Source organism: Gadus chalcogrammus, chromosome 17, assembly GCF_026213295.1.
Source record: "Gadus chalcogrammus isolate NIFS_2021 chromosome 17, NIFS_Gcha_1.0, whole genome shotgun sequence".
NCBI classification, from domain to species: Eukaryota; Metazoa; Chordata; class Actinopteri; order Gadiformes; family Gadidae; genus Gadus; species Gadus chalcogrammus.
The window spans coordinates 785,534-807,329 of record NC_079428.1 but is presented as its reverse complement, the minus strand read 5'-3'; the positions used below and the strand labels follow the sequence as shown (position 1 = coordinate 807,329).

The window sequence follows — 21,796 nt, the reverse complement described above, 5'->3', positions numbered from 1 at the left end:
CTAATCACCAGACCAACAGCTGCAGGGTTTAGCCTGTGTGGATCTGGCCATTTAACGGTGCATTAATGTCAAATATCGTCTCGGTATTCAGGGAAGAGCGTGGACAACATCCGCCTGATCTTCACAACCGATGGGCTGGATGACGACGAGAGGACCCTGGTCTCTTATGGAGTTCAACACAAGTCCGCGATCCAAATGGTGATCAAGGTCCCGGGCGGAGTCCAGCTCTAGCGACAACAGTGACGCCCTGACACCCCGACCACCCCGACCACCCCCTGACCAGCGAGCACTTTGATATTGTACAGTTCATCATGCGTTGATGTGAATGATTGTCATCGTCAACTATGTAGCATACTTGTTGGGTAACTTAATGACGTATTAAACCGAATGCCTGGACAATATTTCGTTTGATTTGTTTAATCATGCATCAAATCAATTTAATCCCGCATCTAAGGAAATGACTCATTCCCTTGCTCAGACAAGGACGTAGGCCTATCTTAAAATAATTAACCATGGGTGAAATAGGAATGTTGTGTGAATTATGAATACTGGGAGGAAATATCACAAGTATTAAGTCATATCTGAAGTTCAAAACAACACATTTCTCAAATCAAACCAGGCCACAACTTTTCTGCTTCATTTAAGCGATATTGTTGCAGTGCGTATTTTATCCTCTGAATATACCTAACCATGTAGATGGACTGCATTTATTTAGTGCTTTCAGTGACTACTCAAAGCGCTTTACAATATTGCCTAACATTCATTCCCACACCGACGGCGGAATCAACCATGCAAGACGACAGCCAGCTGCTCGTCTGGAGCAGTCGGGGTGCAGTCAGGGTCAGGCTTCTGGGACACCTTGACTCTCAGCTAGGAGGAAACGGGCATCGAACTAGAAACCTTCCCTTTAACAGCCAACCCAGTCTACCTCCTGAGCTAAATGCCTGTTGCAGGCCTAACACATGAATGTTGTTTTCGTGGCTTGGCTTCGAAATCGAAAGTGAAAGAATGGCTCAAGAATAGTTCAACTCCATTTTGTGTTGAGGAGCAGGCAACACAACACTGGACAGAGCCAAGCTTAAGGTAGGCATGACGACCTGATGATTAGGCCTATTCCAATAGTCGATTTCCGATCGACAACCATTTCGATTTGCATTTGGGAATGGATCAATACGCGCGCTCATAGCTGGTCAAATTCTTATGAGCGTCAAATATTTTTGACGCTTTTTCTTCCACAACGAACCAATTAGTTCTGCATTTAATAATTTAACAATTCCTAATAACAATTTTAATTTATATTCCTTCAAAGGGACACGCCATGAGTAATTATATTCGTGTATGGGATCGAGCAGGTACAGTTGTATTTTGTATGACGGGACATTACTCCTAGTCCTATATCTTGTTGGATGTTTTAATTGGCATGTATAGGCCTGGTTATGGTGGTATCTGTTGTGTTTCTGTGTGTATCCCTCTCTCATGATGCAGAACCCAAGTACAAAGGCTTGAGAAACCAGGGCTCCACCTGCTACCTGAACAGCGTGCTTCAAGTGCTCTTCATGACCAAAGAATTCAGAGACGCTGTCCAAAGGTTTGTTGTGTTTCGGTCCTCCTAACCTCTCTACCCCGGCCCCACCTCTGTCCCTAAGCCCATTATCTATCATTAACGGACTGTCTTTTTGCACTATTACAACATATATAATTTGCACTATTACAATATGCAATTTATCTTTTGCTGCTATTACTAACTGTATTTTGCAGTATTACAACTAAAAAAAACTTTTGCTATACCTACTTACACATAATAGACACATACTTTATTGTATGTTTTTATGATTAGTAAATGTATATCTGTTGTGCACTTTATTGTTTACTTTAGTGTTAGGAAATGTCTTGTCTTTATCTCTTGTGCCTGTTCACTTTATCTCTTTGACTGTGGGATAGTGAGAAACGTCTTTTCGATTTCCATGTATGTCTGGTATGTGAAGACTTTGACTATGACTTTAAGCCTTTGTCCTCTCGTCACCAAATCCCCAAAATTGTTTTTGCCACAGTGAAAGCTCCTACATCGATGCTCAGCTCAAAGATCTCTTCCTTCAGCTGAAGACCAGTTCTCCCACTACGGAAAACATCATCTGCAAACTTGGGATAGAAAATGGTACACAAAGAAACCTGAAGAAAAATAGCGAGTGTGTATCTGATGATGTTATTCTAAAACCCTTTGTTTCTTCATCCTTCAGTATGGGAGCAGCAAGATGCGGCCCAGTATTTTGAGAAGATTCTCAGTCTGGCGAGTCCTGAGGCCTCAAAGGTGAGGTGCACCTTCAGAATAAACATCTCCTGCATGTTGGATTCACCAGGACTGAACACACACCAAGTCTCTGTACTATTGTGTACATTGGGAAATTTATATTGTGTATGTGTGTGTGTGTTTAGTTGACGTTTTGTCTGATCGCTTGACGCGTCCCTCTTAAATGTATAGGCCTACTGTATAGATTAGCTTCAATCAACATGGTTCACCGTGATGGCCTGTTATCTGTTATCTGTGTGTGTGTGTGTGTGTGTGTGTGTGTGTGTGTGTGTGTGTGTGTGTGTGTGTGTGTGTGTGTGTGTGTGTGTGTGTGTGCAGGTTTTCCATGGAAGGTTAATTCACCAGACATCATGTTTGTGTGGCGATCGCACTAATGAACACAATTCATTTTGGACTCTTAATCTCCCGATTAACAATGCCCACAATGGAGTTTATAACGTGGTAAGCAACCTGCAGACTTTATTATAACCTAGAGAATTAGATTACAAAAAGGAGACTACCCACAGCATGAATGTTCTATAATATTCAATGGTTGTGATTTGAGATAATATTTCGTCTGGGCCTTTCACAGGAAGACGGGTTGAAAGGATTTTTCAGCCAATCAACGTTAACCGGAGACAACCAAGTGTACTGTGATAAGTGCGAGGCCAAAAGAGACACCACGACTGTAAGTAACAAAGTTAATGACGAAATGTACAACCATCTTAACAGAGAGGTTTTGACTCGGCTCCTCCCCTTTTCATATTCTGTGTTGTCGATAGGAATGTGAAGTAGAACTCTATCCAAAGGTTATTGTGCTGCTGCTCAAGAGATTTGAGTTCAACTACTGCATAATGGACTACGTGAAAAACGACTGCCCTGTGGATGTTCCTCTGGGCATTGAAATGGCAAAGGTACAACACACGCACACACACATTTGCATGGACACACACACACACGCACACACACAAAAGCACACACATTCCCGGACAGAGACGAATGAACACTATAGAAAACATTGAAAACTATTGCATACATAGTCAACTCATGCCCCTCTGATGGTGACTAAGGGTGCACTCACACTAGGCCATCTGGCCGTGGCCGTGGCCATTTTCACACATTACCGTGCTCAAATCTGCCAGTGTGAGTGTGGCCAGTCTGGCCAGGCCAGGCCAATTTGGCCACTTGGGAGAGGTGTGCTGCTACGGTACGGGCCGGTACGGTACAGATGCTAATAAGCCGACACGCGCACACGCACGGCTACGCTAACTGAGCTGGATGACCATAATAAAGTCTGCTGCCAGTCAGAGTTTTAACAACAATGGATAACAACACAGAGAACACACCAACAGTTGAACCGCTTGACGCAATGTTTACCGTTTAATGGGAAAGAAGGGTCGTTGCCTTTATTATGTCCGTGGTCATCGCATTGACTACGTGCAGCACACCTCTCCCAAGTGCCCAAATTGGCCTGGCCTGGCCAGACTGGCCACACTCACACTGGCAGATTTGAGCACGGTTAGGTGTGAAAACGGCCAACGGCCACGGCCAGATGGCCTAGTGTGAGTGCACCCTCAGGGCAGGCTATGGTGCCACCCTGTGGCCATTACGGGTAGTAGCAGTAGTGCGGGACGCAGGGTGAAGCCAGTGTCGCTTCAAACAGGTGCAGAAGCCTGTCAATCCTCCTGCTTATGCCTTCCTCAATGTGGTCTCTTTGTCCCTGTTCAGGGTGTGAGCTATGAGCTCTATGCCACCGTGGACCATGTGGGCAACCTGAGTGGTGGCCACTACACAGCCACCATCCAGTCTCCAGACGACGGAGGCTGCTGGTACGACTTCAACGACTCCAGGGTTGCACCGGTAAGTCTGGCGTCTCTTTGGCAGACACTGGCTATCGTCTAATATTCATATCCTTTTCAGTTCTCGTAATGTGTTGGTATTTTAACTGTAATCCTTATACTATCAACAGAAAAACAACTTTAATCCAGAAAGGTTTGTGCAGACTTTTTTAAATACTTTTAAATTGCTGCGACTCGATGCTTGTTCCTGTGGATTATGAACATTATTCTGATCCCCTTCCTCACAGGAGCCAGAGCGGCTATCTCCTTTTTTACAGAAAGAGAGAAAGACAAAGTAAGTTTGGAAACCAGGTCCACGACAAATCTCCCATGAATATACTTTGGACAAAAGTTTATTTAACTATCTTCTACTTCTACTTCTTCTTCCTCTTCGTCTTCTTCTCCTACTTCTCCTTCTTCTCCTCCAGTGAGTGATTCACCTCAGGAGGACCACCACGGGTCGTCTGTGGACCCGGTCGAGTCGGAGACCATTCTGAACAACGCTGACGATGGCAACGCTGATCTTACTAAGCGTGTTGATGTTGAGAGAGGTGATGATGTCAGGAAGGGGGTTGATGATCCTGAGAGTGTTGATGTTGAGAGAGGTGATGATGTCAGGAAGGGGGTTGATCTCAGTGAGCGTGGTGAGGACACAGGAGGTGATGAGGTCACAGTGGGGGTTGATGTCCCTGAGGGTGTTGAGGTCACAGGAGGTGATGAGGTCACAGAGGGGGTTGATGTCACTGAGCGTGGTGAGGTCACAGAGGGGGTTGATGTCCCTGAGCGTGGTGAGGTCACAGGAGGTGATGAGGTCACAGAGGGGGTTGATGTCCCTGAGGGTGGTGAGGTCACAGGAGGTGATGAGGTCACAGAGGGGGTTGATGTCCCTGAGGGTGGTGAGGTCACAGGAGGTGATGAGGTCACAGAGGGGGTTGATGTCCCTGAGCGTGGTGAGGTCACAGGAGGTGATGAGGTCACAGAGGGGGTTGATGTCCCTGAGGGTGGTGAGGTCACAGGAGGTGATGTCGTGGCGGGGGACCCTCGAACATTGGAGAGTGCGAGGTTAGACGGGAAGGGTGGCGAGCGCATTAAGAGAGACGAAGAGCTTCCGACCAATGAGATGGAGTCTCGCAAACCAGGTGATCAAGCTGGCCAACAGGAAGCCAGCGGCACTGCCCCACCGCTCAGCGATCTGAAGGGCCGTGTTACCGAGAGGAGGAGGGGGGAGGAGGGGCAGACGGAGGGCGGAGTAATACAGAAGACTGACGATGGCCACGATAGCGGTGGTGATGACCACCACAGTACACCCTCCTCCTCTGAGCCAATGGATGAACGGCCAGTGTCGGCGGGGAGCAGTGATGTCGGGCCGGGGGACCCTCTACTAACGAAGAGTGAGAGGTCAGACCGTAAGGGTGGCGAGCGCAGGACAACAGGTGTAGAGGTTCCGACCAATGAGAAGGAGTCTCGTGAACCAGGGGATCAAGCTCGTCAACAGGAAGCCAGCGGCACCATCCCAAAAGTCAGCGATCCAGAGAGCAGGGTTAACGAGAGGAAGAGGGGCCGGAGGGAAAGTATGGAGCTTATGGAAGTCCGTGAGGAGGGGGAGGGGGAGGGCGGAGTAATACAGAAGAAACATAGAAAAGTCTTTGACATTCCAAACTGTTTCTCCGGATTGTGTTTGAGCTCTAGGCCGAGATTGGCAAAGCGTAAACAGAGACTGGGAAGTAAGGCTGACAAGGTCAAAGTTAAAAAATCAATTAAAAAGAGACTAAAGAATAATGGCTTTTTGTGTTACAATAAGCAGACCTCGGATACAGAGTAAAAGGCAGTTTAGGCTTTTAAACATTCCGGTTTTGCATTGAACAGGTATTTGAACGTTGTTGCAGGATTCAAAGCTGAATTGTGCCTTGGTTAGTGAAGTTAAGCTGGTTAGTAAAATGAAAGAGCACCAGCATGTGTTTTTTTGGTGACACTATCCCTTTTTGACCGGCACGATGATTACTATTAAAGCCGTGACTATGTTTAATCAATCTTTTTTTTAAATCATTCTTGTGTTTTGTTCTGGTTTCATAGTTTCGGTGTGCTGTTTGTTAGACATGGCCCAAAATAAGCATAGATAATAAGCACTTTTGGTGGGCTAAGATATTCACATGAAGGACAAAATATAGGAAACAACGCTTTATAATTATATGGTCATTTCGAAACACTTATTTTGGGGGATGATGGATCGATGGATAATAAAAAATAACTTTTCAATCGCACAATTTACTGGTCGTGAATCATTGCTTTTCTTTCTTCTTAAGACTGAAGCATTAAAAAATGGATTATTAAAGGCGGAATCAGTTAATTAACGAAACTGCTCGTCCGCTCCCTACACTGGGTCATCGGCTGTCCTCGGCTGTCCACTACAGGATCGGGGACATATCCAGAACCTTCGTCCTGGTCCTTTTCTCACTTCAGCCAGGCTGGGGTTGCCTGACGCGCGGATGCGTGCGCAGACCTTTATCGCACGCACCGCCATGCTGCGATCCATTTGTATAGTACACCGGTACGCCCGACATGGTTTACGAGAAGGTGATGTAATTTCCTGGTTGCAGCACTTATAGCGTTCCCGTTTGTCATTGGCTAGTTATTGTTATTGTTAGCTAAATTAGCCTCTTTAGCAAACCAAGTTGAAAATAAACAACACAACCTACATTGTGTTACACGCACAGCAAGACCGTGCAATGCATGGATTGGTGACCGGAATCAGAATCCCGATTGGGCCTGACCAAAAGGGGGCGTTCCTCCGTGAAATGCCGCAAGAAGTCGGGAGATTTCCCCACTTGCAACTCGTTGGGTCTATCATAGACATCCTATATCATGTAGGATGTCTATGGTGTCCATCCTCATATGCAATCTTAATTATAGCAATAATTTACAACATTGAACAAATCCTTGAAAATGCAAACTAGACATTTACTAAATATAGCTCTTTACAGCGTTGATGATAGTACAGCCGCTACAGGAAGTAAACATATCGCAGACTATATAAATGTAAACAATGTAAACATGTTGAATATTTCCGAAAAAAAGGCTAAGATAAATGCCTCGATTTGACCAACGACCAACTGAAACGATGGAAACTCCCATTCTGTGTTTAGCGTTTGTGGCCAATATTCTGACACGCTTCCCTGCAGTGTTGCCAGATTGGCTGGAAAATCTGGCCCAATCTGGCAACGCTGTCTGCTGCGTCCTTGTTGCTTTCCGTAGCTCGACTATGACGTCACCTGAAGATGGCGGCCCTCGGTAGCAGCGGGGTGACTCCGGGCCGCTTGGCGCGACGCCTCCTCAGACATACTCAGGGTACACTATGCCCGGGGAGCGGGGGTCGACCGGCAGAGTTCCTGAACCAGGTCAGTGGCTCCATGCGGTGCGTGGTCGTAGGAACGTCCATGTGTTTGTGTGTGTGTTTGACGTGTGTGTTTGTGTGTGTGCTAACCCGCTAGCCGCTGCACGCCCGGTGTGACTTTGAGAGGCAGCAGTCCACTCTCAGGTCCGCCTTCCGAGTGACCTGTAATTGTTAAACTACAGAGACGGTTCACAACTGGCCTGCGGTGCAACGTTTCTGCACCGATCTCTCATGTTGTGTCGTTCTTGACTTTGTACACTTCTCTGCACTCAATGAGTCGTTACGTGAAGAATCAATGAACCCAGTCCCCATCAGTTAACCCTGTTCCCACCGGTTTAACCTGTTGCTTCGGTTAACCCTCTTCGCGTCGGTCAACCCTTTTCCTATCATGTATCCCCGTGGGTTAACAGGCGTTCGGACAGAGATGTCGTCTCCACTCGGCAGTGGCGTGCTCGAGTCCCACTGCCAGGGTCCTCCTCGGGAGACGTACCAACGGAAGGTTTCTATTGGTCAATGCTGTGGCGGTGAGGCACAACAGCACACAGGTGAGCCGGACTCTGCACACACGGTGCTTTTGTTGTTGTTGTTGTTGTCAGGCGACCGCTATTAAACCGCTAGCCCAGATGATGGACTCAACGCTGCTCCCTTGTCCGTCTCCGATCCTCAGTTTCCCCGTGAAACGTATTCCATGGACGACATTCCCGCGAAGGATGCTCCGTACTCGGCAGCAGAGCTGGCGACCGCGCCGGTGCTGTCCAACCCCACCCCGGTCCTCACAGAGTCCCTCCCCCACCAGGTCCACAACACATGACTCATTTCATTAGTTAAAATAATAACAATAATAATAATGATGCATATGCATCGTACTGCTGGCCTAGAAACGTCCGTTTGGCCTCTTCTTCACGGCCCCATTCCAGATCTCAATCTCGCCGGTTACCACGGCCATCCCCGCGGCCCCGCCCTCTCTGGAGGCCACGCCTACTCTGGACGCCTCTCCAATCGGAGCGCTGGCCGACCCGACCCTCCTGCTCCCCCCGCCGCTGGGCGAGCAGCTGCTGGGGGAGGCCCTGCCCACGGCGGCCGAGGTCCTCCAGCTGGCGGAGCCCACCCTGGTGGAGCTGGGCCTGGCCGGACACACCCCGGTGGGCTTCATCCAGAGCCTGCTGGAGTTCATGCACATGGACCTGGGCATGCCCTGGTGGGGCGCCATCGTCGCAGGTGAGGTCAGAGCCCTCCTCTGCGGCACGTGGCTCAGGAGGTAGAGCGGGTCGGCTGGTACCCGGAGGGTCGCTGGTTCGATCCCCGGCTCCTCCTAGCCGAGTGTCGAGGTGTCCCTGAGCGAGACGCCTCGCCCTGACTGCTCCTGACCGGCTGGCTGTCGCCCTGCGTGGCTGACTCCACCGTCGGTGTGAATGTGAGGCGATATCGTGGGGCTGTAGAGTGGCCCCTGGTTAGAGATGCGCGTATAAATGCAGCCCGTTTACCGTTCCTCTCCCTATGGAGAGACGGAGGGCCTGCAGAGTCAGCCGCCAACACAACATCCCCTCGATCAGCTCAGTTATCACATCATAAAATTGGAAATTGGATACACAGTAGATGGCAAAAACATAAACATAGCTCCTTCCTCTCCCTCCTCCCCTCCCTCCCCCCTCCTCCCCCAGGCACGGTGCTGGCCCGTCTGGCCGTGTTCCCGGTCATCGTGAAGGGGCAGCGCGAGGCGGCCAAGCTGAACAACGTGATGCCGGAGATGACCAAGCTGACCAGCCGCATGACGGAGGCCAAGCAGGGCGGCAACAAGTTTGAGTGTGAGGGCTTCCTCCTTCTCCTTCTCCTTCTCCTTCTCCTTAAGAAGGTACCAGTGTGTCATTCTGTGGGCTGCGTTCTCCCAGCAGCTTCCTCTGTTCCACACACTAGCTAGGTCTGCTAGCTGCTAACTACTACTAGCTAGGTGGGGGAAATGAATTGAGATCGCCCCACCCAGCTAGTCTGTGGAACCAAGATGGCCGCAAGGTCATTCAGTTCCCCCCCACCCAGCTAGTGTGAGGAACCAAGATGGCCGCTGGGAGAATAACTTATTTAGTAAAAAAAATTGAAAAGTGTGTGTGTGTTGTGTCCAGTCTCCAAGGCCTACACGGACCTGACCCTGTTCCAGAAGAAGCACGACGTGAACCCTCTGAGGGGCTTCCTGGTGCCGCTGGTCCAGGTGGGTTCACCCTCCCCCGTCCCTTTAACATACCGCCCCTTTAACATACCGCCCCTTTAACATACCGCCCCTTTAACATACCGCCCCTTTAACATACCGCCCCTTTAACATACCGTGTCAAATGGTTTAAGTGTGTTTCCATTTGGATTGTTCCCTGTGAATGCCCGCTCAGCCATTGGCCCGTTATGAGTGCTCACATCCTGTCCAAGGCCCGCCTTCACCTCGCTGCGCCCCCCCCCCTCCCAGGCCCCCGTCTTCATCTCCTTCTTCATCGCGCTGAGGAAGATGGCCTACCTGCCGGTGCCCAGCCTGCAGACGGGCGGCGCCCTGTGGTTCCCCGACCTCACCATGGCCGACCCCTTCTACCTGCTGCCCATCGCCGTCACCGGCACCATGTTCTTCATCCTGGAGGTGGGAGGGGGCGGGGCCTCATCGGGGGCGGGGCCTAACCGGGGACCCAGTCGGCTGGGGAGGGATAACGTTGAGCTGAATGGAACTCTATATTTCCATTTACTTTCAGGGCGATTAGAAAACGCTTTATTCCAGAGCGATTTACACTAGTACTTACACAAGTACATTTTTCAGAAGAAAGAGAAACAATCACTATGTTAACCCATTCCCTGTATGCAACAAAGATAGCTAGGATAAGATGCTACACAATGCTAAGTTATATTTGTAAGTACAACATACATTAAGTGTGTAAGAGGAGTGAGGGGGAATGCAGAGACTAGGTGCACTGTGTGTGTGTGTATGTGTGTGTTTAGTCTATAAACGTGTTTTGAACTTTATATCTGTTTAGTCGTGAAGAACCACTTCATCTCGGCTCTTGCCACTCGTTAGTGGATAAAGACTTGCACCAGATCTTACTCTAGATCCTACTCTAGATCTTATTCTAGATCTTACTCTAGATCCTATTCTAGATCCTATTCTAGATCTTGTTCTAGATCTTATACTACCTGGTCTGGGCTGTAATGCGGTCAGCGACCTCTGACCCCCAGCCTGTGTGTGTTCTCAGCTGGGTGCAGAGTCGGGCATCGATAACCCCAACATGAAGGCCATGAAGACGGTGTTCCGGATCATGCCTTTCGTCATCCTGCCCCTCACCATCAACTTCCCCACGGTCAGTGACGGGGGCGGGACTAAAGATCCGTACGGCCAAACATTGTCGCCCTTCTTCGTGTGATTGCTTGAACCGTTACAGCGGCGCCAAATATTGATATTATCTTGTTCTATATTTACTAAAAGAAAATATTATTCTTTTTGTTGAATTTTTATGCTTTATTAATGAAGTTAGATAGGAAATAGTGCCCCAAATAACAATATTTTAACTGATACAATTTGAGGTGGTTGCAACACATGAATGTAGGAAACGTGAACGGACGTTAACTCAGTTTACTAACCAGAGCAACTGAGAAACTGTTTGGACCGTGAATAAAGACTGAAATCCAGAAGTTAACCTTTTCACAGTCATGCTGGATTCATCGTTAGACATATATCATGATGTAAAGCTATAGCAATCGTCTAACAATATATTGATTATTGCAGAATCGCTTTATAGCCATTATTATCGGTATCGTGTGTGTGTGCCCGTGTGCGTGTGCCATCTCTTTAACCTGGTCCCCCCCCCCCCCACCCCCCCCCCCCCCCCCCCCCCCCCCCCCCCCCCCCCCCCCCCCCCCCCCCCCCCCCCCCCCCCCCCCAGGCGGTCTTCACCTACTGGCTGACCTCCAACAGCTTCTCGCTGTGCCAGGTGGCCCTGCTCCGCCACCCCTGGGTGCGGGAGAAGCTCTCCATCCCCCAGAAGATCGTCCACCCCGCCTCCGCCCTGCCCGCCAACGACGGCTTCGTGGAGAGCCTGAAGAAGGGTGAGGTCCGCTGCCGAGTCACCGCGCCGACTCAACCGGCGGCGGCCATCTTGGCTCTCAGCGCTAGCTCCCAGCTAGCGTTGATTGCCAAGATGGCCGCCGCTGGGTGGGTAAGCCCTATTGGCCGTATCACCCAGAAGCAGCCATCTTGGCTCTAAACGCTAGCTCCCAGCTAGCGGTGAGAGCCAAGATGGCCGCTGCTGGGTAACAGTGTTTCATAGAAGCCCTATTGGGCCTATCACCCTGCTGCGGCCATCTTGGCTCTCGACGCTAGGTGGAACTTAGCATTGCTGTCTGTTGAGTTATTTTGTTTTTCGGGGGAACGCCTGAACTCTACTTTTCTTTTCTCCAGGCTGGAAGAACGCCCAGCTAGGGCAGCAGCTGGAGGAGAGAGAGAGGAGGATCAAGAATCACCTGGAGCTGGCCGCCAAAGGTCAGCCGCGACCTTTAACCCCCGTGACCTTCTAGACTAGGATGAGGTTAAGCTAAGCTATGGTTGTAGCCGGGGCACGTCGGGCCCTTGGTGATGGATTTAACGGGAGCTCTGCCGCGCTGGTTTGGCCAGGGGCCGCTTGGAGCCGGTCTGAGCTGCTCGGAGCCGGTCTGAGCCGCTTGGAGCCGGTCTGAGCCGCTTGGAGCCGGTCTGAGCTCCTCTCGCTCATAGGGCCAACGTGTCCAGAGAATGAGAGCTAGGGGGGTCCCACAATGGACCCCTCTCTGTCTCTGTTGAGTCGTGAAGAGTCACTTTACATTTACGTTTACATTCAGGGCGTTTATCAGACGCTTCTACCCAAAGCGACTAAGAATAAGTACATTTGTCGGAAGAAAGGGAAACATTATATCTCTGTCGGTACAGTAAGGATGTTGATAGAACCAAGTGCCAATCACTAGGTTAACCCATTCCCCGTATACATCAAAGATAGGTAGGATAAGATGCTACACGATGCTAAGTACTATTTTTTAAGTGCCAGGACGTACAACAGACAAGACTACTGGAATGCAGCCATCATCTCTACAGTCTCCTTCACACCTTCCTCCTCTTCCTTCCCCAGGTCCATTGAGGCAGACTTTACCCATAATCCTCTCCAGCAGGAAGCAGGGCCGGCCAATAACAAGCCTGTGACCCAGACAGGCAGGGACAAGGCCCGCCCATGGAAGGAGACCATTGGCTAGATGGGAATGATTGGCGGCTGGAGCCCAGCGAATCGTGTGTAAATATGGACGCAATAATGGGAGCGGAGTGAAGAGTTGTCTGTGTGTTATTATCCAGAGTAAAGTCGTACAATATTTACTGGACTGTGTTGTGAATTTGTGAAGCTGCAACGGGTTTTGGAAATGGAAAGGACTCAGATTATGTTCACTGGTAATTTTATTATAAATAAACGCTTTTAAAGTTGAACTTGTTTATGGTGATCAGAGCAACATGATTCTAAAACCTTTAACTGTTCATTCGATTGTTAATATAATAGTCAATTCAATTTTAGTTCAAATTTGGCAGAGATAGCCATTAAAACAATGTCTTCTAGCTGTGAAACATCTCAGAACATCGCTTTAGCTCCCTGGAGTAAAGACGGGTCACCTGAACTGTGTGTGCGTGGGAATGTTTTTCATTTGTAACTTTATTCTATGAATAAACTCAAAATCATACCAATAGTGGTGTTGCTGTTTTATTTCAGCCTGTGAAATTGCCGAACAGCAATCTCTTATTAGCAACTCGAATGCAAGTTTGGATTTAGAGCTTATATCTTTATGAATTCGCCTTCCTCGCCACCAAAAAATATACTGCATACAGTTTCATTTCGACTGAATATTGAAGTTTGTGGGAATATTTTTAAGAGTTGGAGCATTTTATTTTCAGACAAGTGTAACGTTGCTATACTAGTTTTATTTATACATATGCGTTTGAATACAGTTTTCTGCTAATAGAGCCCAGCCGAAATTCACCTCGAATCTATTTGCGTTCTGGCCACAAAAAATATATATAGACTGCGTGCAGTTCATGTTTTGTCCACCAGACGGCAGGGGTTGACTGACTGTGATTATTGGCGTTCGGGAATGTTTTTAATTTATAACTATTATATTAATAAAATCAATACTTTAAAAACAACGGCGTTGCTGTTGTATTTTCGTCTTTAATGTGTAGTTATATGTTTTTAGAGTTTAACCGAAGTTCTTCTCGTATGTAATCTGGCCACAAAAAATATACTGCCCGCAGTTCTCGTTTTGTCCATCAGAGGGCAGGCGTTGACTGACTGTGAAACAAAGCGTGTGTGGGAATGTCTTTTAAGTTGTAACATTATTCCATTAACGAAGTCAAAATCTTAACTTGCTGTTTGCTTCACACCAATCTCGAAACGTATGCTATGACAACCATAGACAACGACCTACCTATGGGGACATTATATCCGGGGCACCGGTAGTGCCGGATATGCGGGGCTAGAATTCCTCATCCGTCGGCGTGTAATTGTTTACAGTCCGACGAGCAACATTAAACGCAAGTATTGAGTTGCAGCATATATCTTTATTTGCAGGCAAGTCTAACGTTGCTATACTCGTTTTATCTATGCATTTTTTTTTGAATAGTTTTCTGTTCAAAGATCTCAACCGAAGTTCAACTCGTATGAATTCGCCTTCCTCGCCACCAAAAATATACTGCATAGTTTCATTTCGACTGAATATTGAAGTTTGTGGGATATTTTTAAGAGTTGGAGCATTTTATTTTCAGACAAGTGTAACGTTGCTATACTAGTTTTATTTATACATGCGTTTGAATACAGTTTTCTGCTTATAGAGCCCAGCCGAAATTCACCTCGAATCTATTTGCGTTCCTGGCCACAGAAAATATATATAGACTGCGTGCAGTTCATGTTTTGTCCACCAGACGGCAGGGGTTGACTGACTGTGATTATTGGCGTTCGGGAATGTTTTTAATTTATAACTTTATTATATTAATAAAATCAATACTTTAAAAACAACGGCGTTGCTGTTGTATTTTCGTCTTTAATGTGTAGTTATATGTTTTTAGAGTTTAACCGAAGTTCTTCTCGTATGTAATCTGGCCACAAAAAATATACTGCCCGCAGTTCTCGTTTTGTCCATCAGAGGGCAGGCGTTGACTGACTGTGAAACAAAGCGTGTGTGGGAATGTCTTTTAAGTTGTAACATTATTCCATTAACGAAGTCAAAATCTTAACTTGCTGTTTGCTTCACACCAATCTCGAAACGTATGCTATGACAACCATAGACAACGACCTACCTATGGGGACATTATATCCGGGGCACCGGTAGTGCCGGATATGCGGGGCTAGAATCCTCATCCGTCGGCGTGTAATTGTTACAGTCCGACGAGCAACATTAAACGCAAGTATTGAGTTGCAGCATATATCTTTATTTGCAGGCAAGTCTAACGTTGCTATACTCGTTTTATCTATGCATTTTTTTTTTTGAATAGTTTTCTGTTCAAAGATCTCAACCGAAGTTCAACTCGTATGAATTCGCCTTCCTCGCCACCAAAAATATACTGCATAGTTTCATTTCGACTGAATATTGAAGTTTGTGGGAATATTTTTAAGAGTTGGAGCATTTTATTTTCAGACAAGTGTAACGTTGCTATACTAGTTTTATTTATACATGCGTTTGAATACAGTTTTCTGCTATAGAGCCCAGCCGAAATTCACCTCGAATCTATTTGCGTTCCTGGCCACAGAAAATATATATAGACTGCGTGCAGTTCATGTTTTGTCCACCAGACGGCAGGGGTTGACTGACTGTGATTATTGGCGTTCGGGAATGTTTTTAATTTATAACTTTATTATATGAATAAAATCAATACTTTAAAAACAGCGGCGTTGCTGTTGTATTTTCGGCTTTAATGTGTAGTGATATGTTTTTAGAGTTTAACCGAAGTTCTTCTCGTATGTAATCTGGCCACAAAAAATATACTGCCCGCAGTTCTCGTTTTGTCCATCAGAGGGCAGGCGTTGACTGACTGTGAAACAAAGCGTTGTGTGGGAATGTCTTTTAAGTTGTAACATTATTCCATTAACGGAGTCAAAATCTTAACTTGCTGTTTGCTTCACACCAATCTCGAAACGTATGCTATGACAACCATAGACAACGACCTACCTATGGGGACATTATATCCGGGGCACCGGTAGTGCCGGATATGCGGGGCTAGAATTCCTCATCCTTCGGCGTGTAATTGTTTACAGTCCGACGAGCAACATTAAACGCAAGTATTGAGTTGCAGCATATATCTTTATTTGCAGGCAAGTCTACGTTGCTATACTCGTTTTATCTATGCATTTTTTTTTTGAATAGTTTCTGTTCAAAGATATCAACCGAAGTTCAACTCGTATGAATTCGCCTTCCTCGCCACCAAAAATATACTGCATAGTTTCATTTCGCTGAATATTTAAGTTTGGGAATATTTTTAAGAGTTGGAGCATTTTATTTTCAGACAAGTGTAACGTTGCTATACTAGTTTTATTTATACATGCGTTTGAATACAGTTTTCTGCTTATAGAGCCCAGCCGAAATTCACCTCGAATCTATATTGCGTTTCCTTCCAAGCACAGAAAATATATATAGACTGCGTGCAGTTCATGTTTTGTCCATCCAGACGGCAGGGTGTGACTGACTGTGATTATTGGCGTTCGGGAATGGTTTTTAATTTATAACTTTATTATATGAATAAAATCATACTTAAAAAAGCGGCGTTTGCTGTTTGTATTTCGGCTTTAAATGTGTATGATATGTTTTAGAGTTTAACGAAGTTCTTCTCGTATGTATCTGGCCACAAAAATATACTGCCCGCAGTTCTCGTTTTGTCCATCAGAGGGCAGGCGTTGACTGACTGTGAAACAAAGCGTGTGTGGGAATGCCTTTTAAGTTGTAACATTATTCCATTAACGAAGTCAAAATCTTAACTTGCTGTTTGGTTCATTTAATTGCATAAATAGCATTTCATGGAACACCAATCTCGAAACGTATGCTATGACAACGACCTACCTATGGGGACGATATATCCGGGGCACCGGATCTCCGGGGCTAGAATTCCTCATCCGTCGGCGTGTCATTGTTTACAGTCCGACGAGAACTTTAAACGCAAGTATTGAGTTGCAGCATATATTTTGATTTGCAGGCAAGTCTAACGTTGCTATACTCGTTTTATCTATGCATATTCATTTTTTGAATAGTTTTCTGTTCAAAGATCTCAACCGAAGTTCATCTCCTATGATTTCGCCTTCCTTGCCACAGAAATCCAATAGTATCCAACTGCAGCCCCGGAGAACACCCTGGCATGAAAGAACACCACCCAGGCGGGACAGAAGTACTGTGGCTGGACGCAAGTTACCTCAGATAATTTTTTCTATAGACAAATAAATATATTTATCGCTTGAATTAACAAAACATAGAAATAAAAAAATATTTCGACTCGTTAGTAACCATTTTTAGAGCTTAAAAAAGGTTTAACGTTATTTAGACAAATACCTCAGGATTTTTTCTTTGCGTTCTTAAACTTATTAGAATAAAACAATATTATGACATGTCAGTAAGCTTTTTTTATAACTCAATTTCTTAACGTTATTTAGACGAATAAACTGATTTAGGGTGTAGACAATTATTTTATGGAATTGTTTATTATACACTTTACTCATTAAGTAATTGACCATTAGAATTAAGTAATTTGTCTAATAGAATTAAATGTATTTTTTTGTAAAGTATATCATCATAATTTGATATAAATATACATTGAAGAATAACCACACCAGTTTCCTCACAATTTATTTAACAAATAATCTACAGAAGCCTAAAGATATAGCTTCTTCATGAACTGCCATCAGCTCCAAATCAAACAGTCAAATCAATATTAAGCCTATACTATATATTATTTGTATTCTGTCACTGGAAACGTCATTCACTTCTCTTTTTCGCCTCTGTCTGGAGACTGGTGGAAGTAGTCCAGCCGCCATTTGTTTGGCCTCCTCCATGAAGTGTGGGAACCTTCTGCCGTGCCTGTATAAATAAAGAGAAATGATTGTAGGAATTATACATATTTTGTTAATATTGGGGTTGAGGTATATATTCATATTTGAAATAAACAAAAACATCCCCATCCAGATGGAAGTTCTCAAGCAGTACTGTGCACCACCATTTTCTGAGGACAGGCATGTCTTTCTAAAGTAAGGGGTTATTCAGAGAATTGACAATGATAAAATATGCATACAAGTATGAATTTTTCGATATTGTAACCTTATGTCAAAAATCCAATTCTTATTTTAAACGTATCTTTTCAATCGTCAGCTCTTTTTTCATTGAATGTAATGCCTACTTACAACAGTGAAGTCAAACGGTGCCTCCTTGGCAAGGTACCAAGCATACTGTGATGGAAAATTGTAATTGGTGACAACATTCACACGCGTTGTTATAGTGCTGACTGTTTTGATGCTCGTCATTGTAGTCCTTTGCATAACCTGACCTTCTTTTTTCATATTACTATTCAGATGTAAAGCTGTTCCGCCGAATTCAACAACCGTAGAAACAGAGGAAAGGACACAACATTATCGAGACCAATCTCATGGGCCCTGACGAACCGGTGAAACGGATAAGTCTGATGAATTGAACCACGGGTCGAACCAATGATGGGGCAAGAGTGGTGTTTTTTTTGCTTAAAAACATAAGGGGTAACGCTGTCTTCTTTTTTATCGGGCGTAATGAAAAAAAACTAAAAGACTAACACTGTCGTTTTTATTGGTCGTCGTGAAAAAAAACATAAGGTGTAACACTGTATTCTTCGTAAAAAAACGTTTGTTTTCTATCAATTCAAACTTAAGGGAAAACACTGGTGTTTTCTTATCTTAAAAACATAAGGGGTAACACTGTTGTGTTTTATCAATTATAAAATAAATTATTGATAAAATGTCATTAGTTCTCTAAGAAATCACAAGGGGTGATGCTGTCATTTTTTATTGGTCATCATGACGTCACTGTTCCATCCGTTTAAGTCAGAACTATGGATGCAGAAGTCAATGGCTCTGCTGTTGTAGTTTGAACCGTTGTTCGAGAAGCCAATTGTTCAGACGTTACTGTTTCGTCTGATGAAGTTGGAAGCGTCGATTTTTCAGTTGAAGTCCCTGTACAGAAAAGTTATTATTTTACACTAAATATTTTCATTCGCCGTACAGGATTTAATATCAATGTGACAGGTAATATGTATGACAATAGCAATCGTAATCTACATATACTTGTATCTGGGGGATGGCTGTGAATGAGTGCACTCATTCCCCAGAACAGATAGGAAACAGCTCACCTGCCGAGACACCTCTTATTGGTCAAAGGTTCTAAAATGCTAAAACTGTTCAAAGTTGTCTCCCAGAGGTTTCAAGGAGACAATGATGACTTGAACCCATGTCTCCAGATCTAGGTTGAGATTAGGTGTGCATCGACTACCTCCGGTCCACCACCGAGACACAGAATAAGAAGTTCGGAAGTTATACTTATGGTTGGAATCAATGTCATGTGAATCTACCGTGTCAAATATGACTTTGACCAATGTTATGACTAGCATGTCTGTGGTCAAGTGGAGTGTCTTGTTGTTAATAAGGGGAGACGATTGTAAGCACTGCAGAACTGGGTTCAAGTCCCACCAACAACACTCAGATCAAACATATTGGCTATTTTGAACCAGTCTCGTGAATTGTAAAGCCAATTATAACCTCTCACCAATTCCTAGCTGGTGTCTCTGTGGCGCAGGTGATAGAGCTGTTACCTATCTGTTCTGGAGACACGGGTTCGAATCCTGCCACAGCAGGTTTTGTGGGAATGAATGTATGGTGAATGGAAGAGTGCGAATAACTGTCTGTGTGAATTGATTGATGTGAATGACTTAATTCACAATAATCAATTTGCCCAGACGGTAATTCAGAATGAATGGGTGAGTGGGAATGACTGTCTGGGGGACTGGATGGCTGGGAGTGAGTGCACTCATTCACAGCCATCCAGTCCCCCAGACAGTCATTCGAAATGAATGTGTGAGAGTATGGATCCCTTCACTAGACAGTTGTTCCCACTAACTGCCATGGCAGGATACAAACCCATGTCCCCAGAACAGATAGGAAACAGCTCACCTGCCGAGGCACCTCTTGTTATGTAAAAGTGTAAAAAAATAAATATTTTAGACATACCCAGGACTTGAACCCAGGTTGCTAGATCTCAGATGAGGTTGAATTATCATCAGACAGCGTCTCTCTCCATTGCGCCACCGAGACACACAGTCTGTGAAGTTCTACTCGTAGTTCAAGTTAGAATGTACAGAATAGGAGGATTTCCTAATCAGCAAATGCAGGATGTATGTGTACAGACGTCTTTAAGGACTGACCTTCATAAGCACAGCAGACCTGGGTCCAAGCCCCCACCAATGACACTATTCTTGAGACACGTGGGTTGAACTCACACCAAAATTGCGCTCCCTGGAATCAAAATATTTTACAATAATCAATTTTAAGTGAACTGTAAAGTCAATTATAACCTCACACTAGCTGGTGCCTATGTGGCGCAGGTGGTAGAGCTGTTACCTAGCTGTTCCGGAGACATAGGTTCGATTCCGGCCTAGCCCTAGGCCGGAATCGAACCCATGTGGGTGAATGGATGAGTGTGGATAACTGTCTGTGATTACTGTGAATGACTTAATTCACAATAATCAATTCCAAAAAAGTGAACAATGCTATGTGAATTATAAATTCTATTTTTAACTTTAGCGCAGTGGCTAGAGCTGTCGGTGATCAACTCTGGAGACGTGGGTGTTACGAAGCCGACCTACTGCGCTCGTTATTACCCGGGTAGACAACCCGTAACCTATGTACGTTCTGTGCTGAACTTGTATGTTCCTAAGCTTTCCTTGGTGAGTGCAATCTTACCTATCTAGGGGGGTCAGGTGTGAGGCACTCACCACAGGTCCACAGCCACCGTAGGCGAACAGCTCCGTGTCCCGGTACACCGGGATCCCACCGAATTCTGTGTGACCACAGGGGGCGCTGTTGCACATGTTCTGCAATCTGTACGAGTTTGAAGCATAGACAGACACGAAAAAACATAAATAAACATAAAATCTCCCCCTTACCTTTTTATTAAAGGTGCTTAATAAATACATTTGATTTGATTAGCATTTTACATTAGCATTTTGATTAGCATTTCCTATTACAGGCTACTTCGTAAAATGCTGTTTAGAATTAATGTTAGGATCAAGAAAAGAAAGACCACGGTGGGGGGAGATCTCGTTTAGTTATAACGCACACGTGCATGTGAAGAAAATGATCACACTTTTCGGTGGGTCGCAGCAGAATTCGGGTGCAACACCGGCAAACTTGTCTACAGGAGACCATACCCAAAAAAGAAGATTAATAAATAGCTGCCTAGCTTTAGCAGTAGCCTTGTGGAAGACTCTGGTCATCTGTACTTAGTGCGCATTACTAGATTAAATGTTTGGACCGGCTTATTGCCTGCAACAGCCACCGATTTGTTTCTCGTCAGAGAATTGGATACATTTATTGCTGTAAAGTTGTATATAGACGTTCAACAAATAAGTTTAAAAAAATGCCTCATGTATTTTGCCTTTTCTAGCTTAAGGTATAATTGAAATTGACTTCATTGAGGAAATAATACTGAAGTATTAAGTAAGTATTAAGTATTTCAGTAGGTTTCTTTTTTTTTTTGGAAAATATTACGATATCTTATAATTGTTAGTATTTGTTACCATCTATCTGTAGATAGATGGTAACAAATAATAGATAGATGGTGTTTTCTTTTTTATCACTCTGTTATATTAGATGTAAAGACTTTATCGATTAAAAGATATATCCATCTATAAAGTCTGGCATCTTAAACGTCAAAGTACACCGAAACACTGAACCCGATCAGCGGTGAATTGACTGATCACCAAACAGGTGGTCAGCTTGAGGGTGAGGGGAGCCTGCGTGCGTTGCTGACCGTGTTGGGCTGCAGGTGAGCGAGCGAGGGCAGGTTGAAGAGCCCCTGGATGAGCTCGGGGGGGGCGGGCCTGGCCCAGCCACAGGAAGAGGGGCGTGGCCCGTTCTCCAGCAGGAAGGCTCCGCCGTCGGACAGGCGGTCCTCGGAGCAGCGCAGCGGCGACGGCACCGCCTCGCCCTCCAGCTCCATGTTGTGCTGCGGAAAGATCGGAAACGTTACAATTGA

The 21,796-nt window shown here is 45.4% G+C and overlaps 2 protein-coding genes and 1 long non-coding RNA gene across 6 annotated transcripts; 2 read left to right on the top strand and 1 right to left on the bottom strand.

Annotated features, from left to right (window-relative positions):
* Positions 1–547: 547 nt before the first annotated feature.
* Positions 548–6,462, top strand: LOC130369948 (apolipoprotein B receptor-like). Of its 3 annotated transcripts, XM_056575570.1 has the most exons (12): positions 548–1,083; positions 1,310–1,352; positions 1,486–1,588; positions 2,052–2,155; positions 2,238–2,308; positions 2,627–2,749; positions 2,880–2,975; positions 3,070–3,201; positions 4,016–4,147; positions 4,257–4,279; positions 4,374–4,420; positions 4,554–6,460. In XM_056575570.1, exons 2-12 carry the CDS (start codon positions 1,319–1,321, stop codon positions 5,945–5,947), a joined length of 2,259 nt encoding a protein of 752 aa, XP_056431545.1. In that variant the 5' UTR covers positions 548–1,083; positions 1,310–1,318; the 3' UTR covers positions 5,948–6,460. The 3 variants fall into 3 exon arrangements, with proteins under 3 accessions (XP_056431545.1, XP_056431547.1, XP_056431546.1); XM_056575572.1 differs by lacking the exon at positions 1,310–1,352 and having other exon boundaries at positions 4,554–6,462; XM_056575571.1 differs by lacking the exon at positions 548–1,083 and having other exon boundaries at positions 1,093–1,352; positions 4,554–6,461.
* A 927-nt stretch (positions 6,463–7,389) lies between these two features.
* Positions 7,390–13,253, top strand: oxa1l (OXA1L mitochondrial inner membrane protein). Its single transcript, XM_056575581.1, is given in 12 exon segments — positions 7,390–7,520; positions 7,927–8,061; positions 8,184–8,312; positions 8,434–8,734; positions 9,178–9,321; positions 9,634–9,719; positions 9,966–10,130; positions 10,735–10,839; positions 11,422–11,584; positions 11,937–12,017; positions 12,637–12,648; positions 12,651–13,253. Coding segments are annotated over 12 exon segments (1,548 nt in total). The 5' UTR covers positions 7,390–7,400; the 3' UTR covers positions 12,758–13,253.
* Positions 13,254–16,682: 3,429 nt separating this feature from the next.
* LOC130369988 (uncharacterized) lies at positions 16,683–21,662 on the bottom strand. 2 transcript variants are annotated; one of them, XR_008892934.1, is made up of 5 exons: positions 21,572–21,662; positions 20,535–20,640; positions 19,965–20,055; positions 19,771–19,861; positions 16,683–18,720 (listed from the first exon to the last, which is right to left on the bottom strand). It is a non-coding gene; the product is annotated as an uncharacterized LOC130369988 (long non-coding RNA). The 2 variants fall into 2 exon arrangements; XR_008892935.1 differs by lacking the exon at positions 19,771–19,861.
* Between the last annotated feature and the right edge of the window lie 134 nt (positions 21,663–21,796).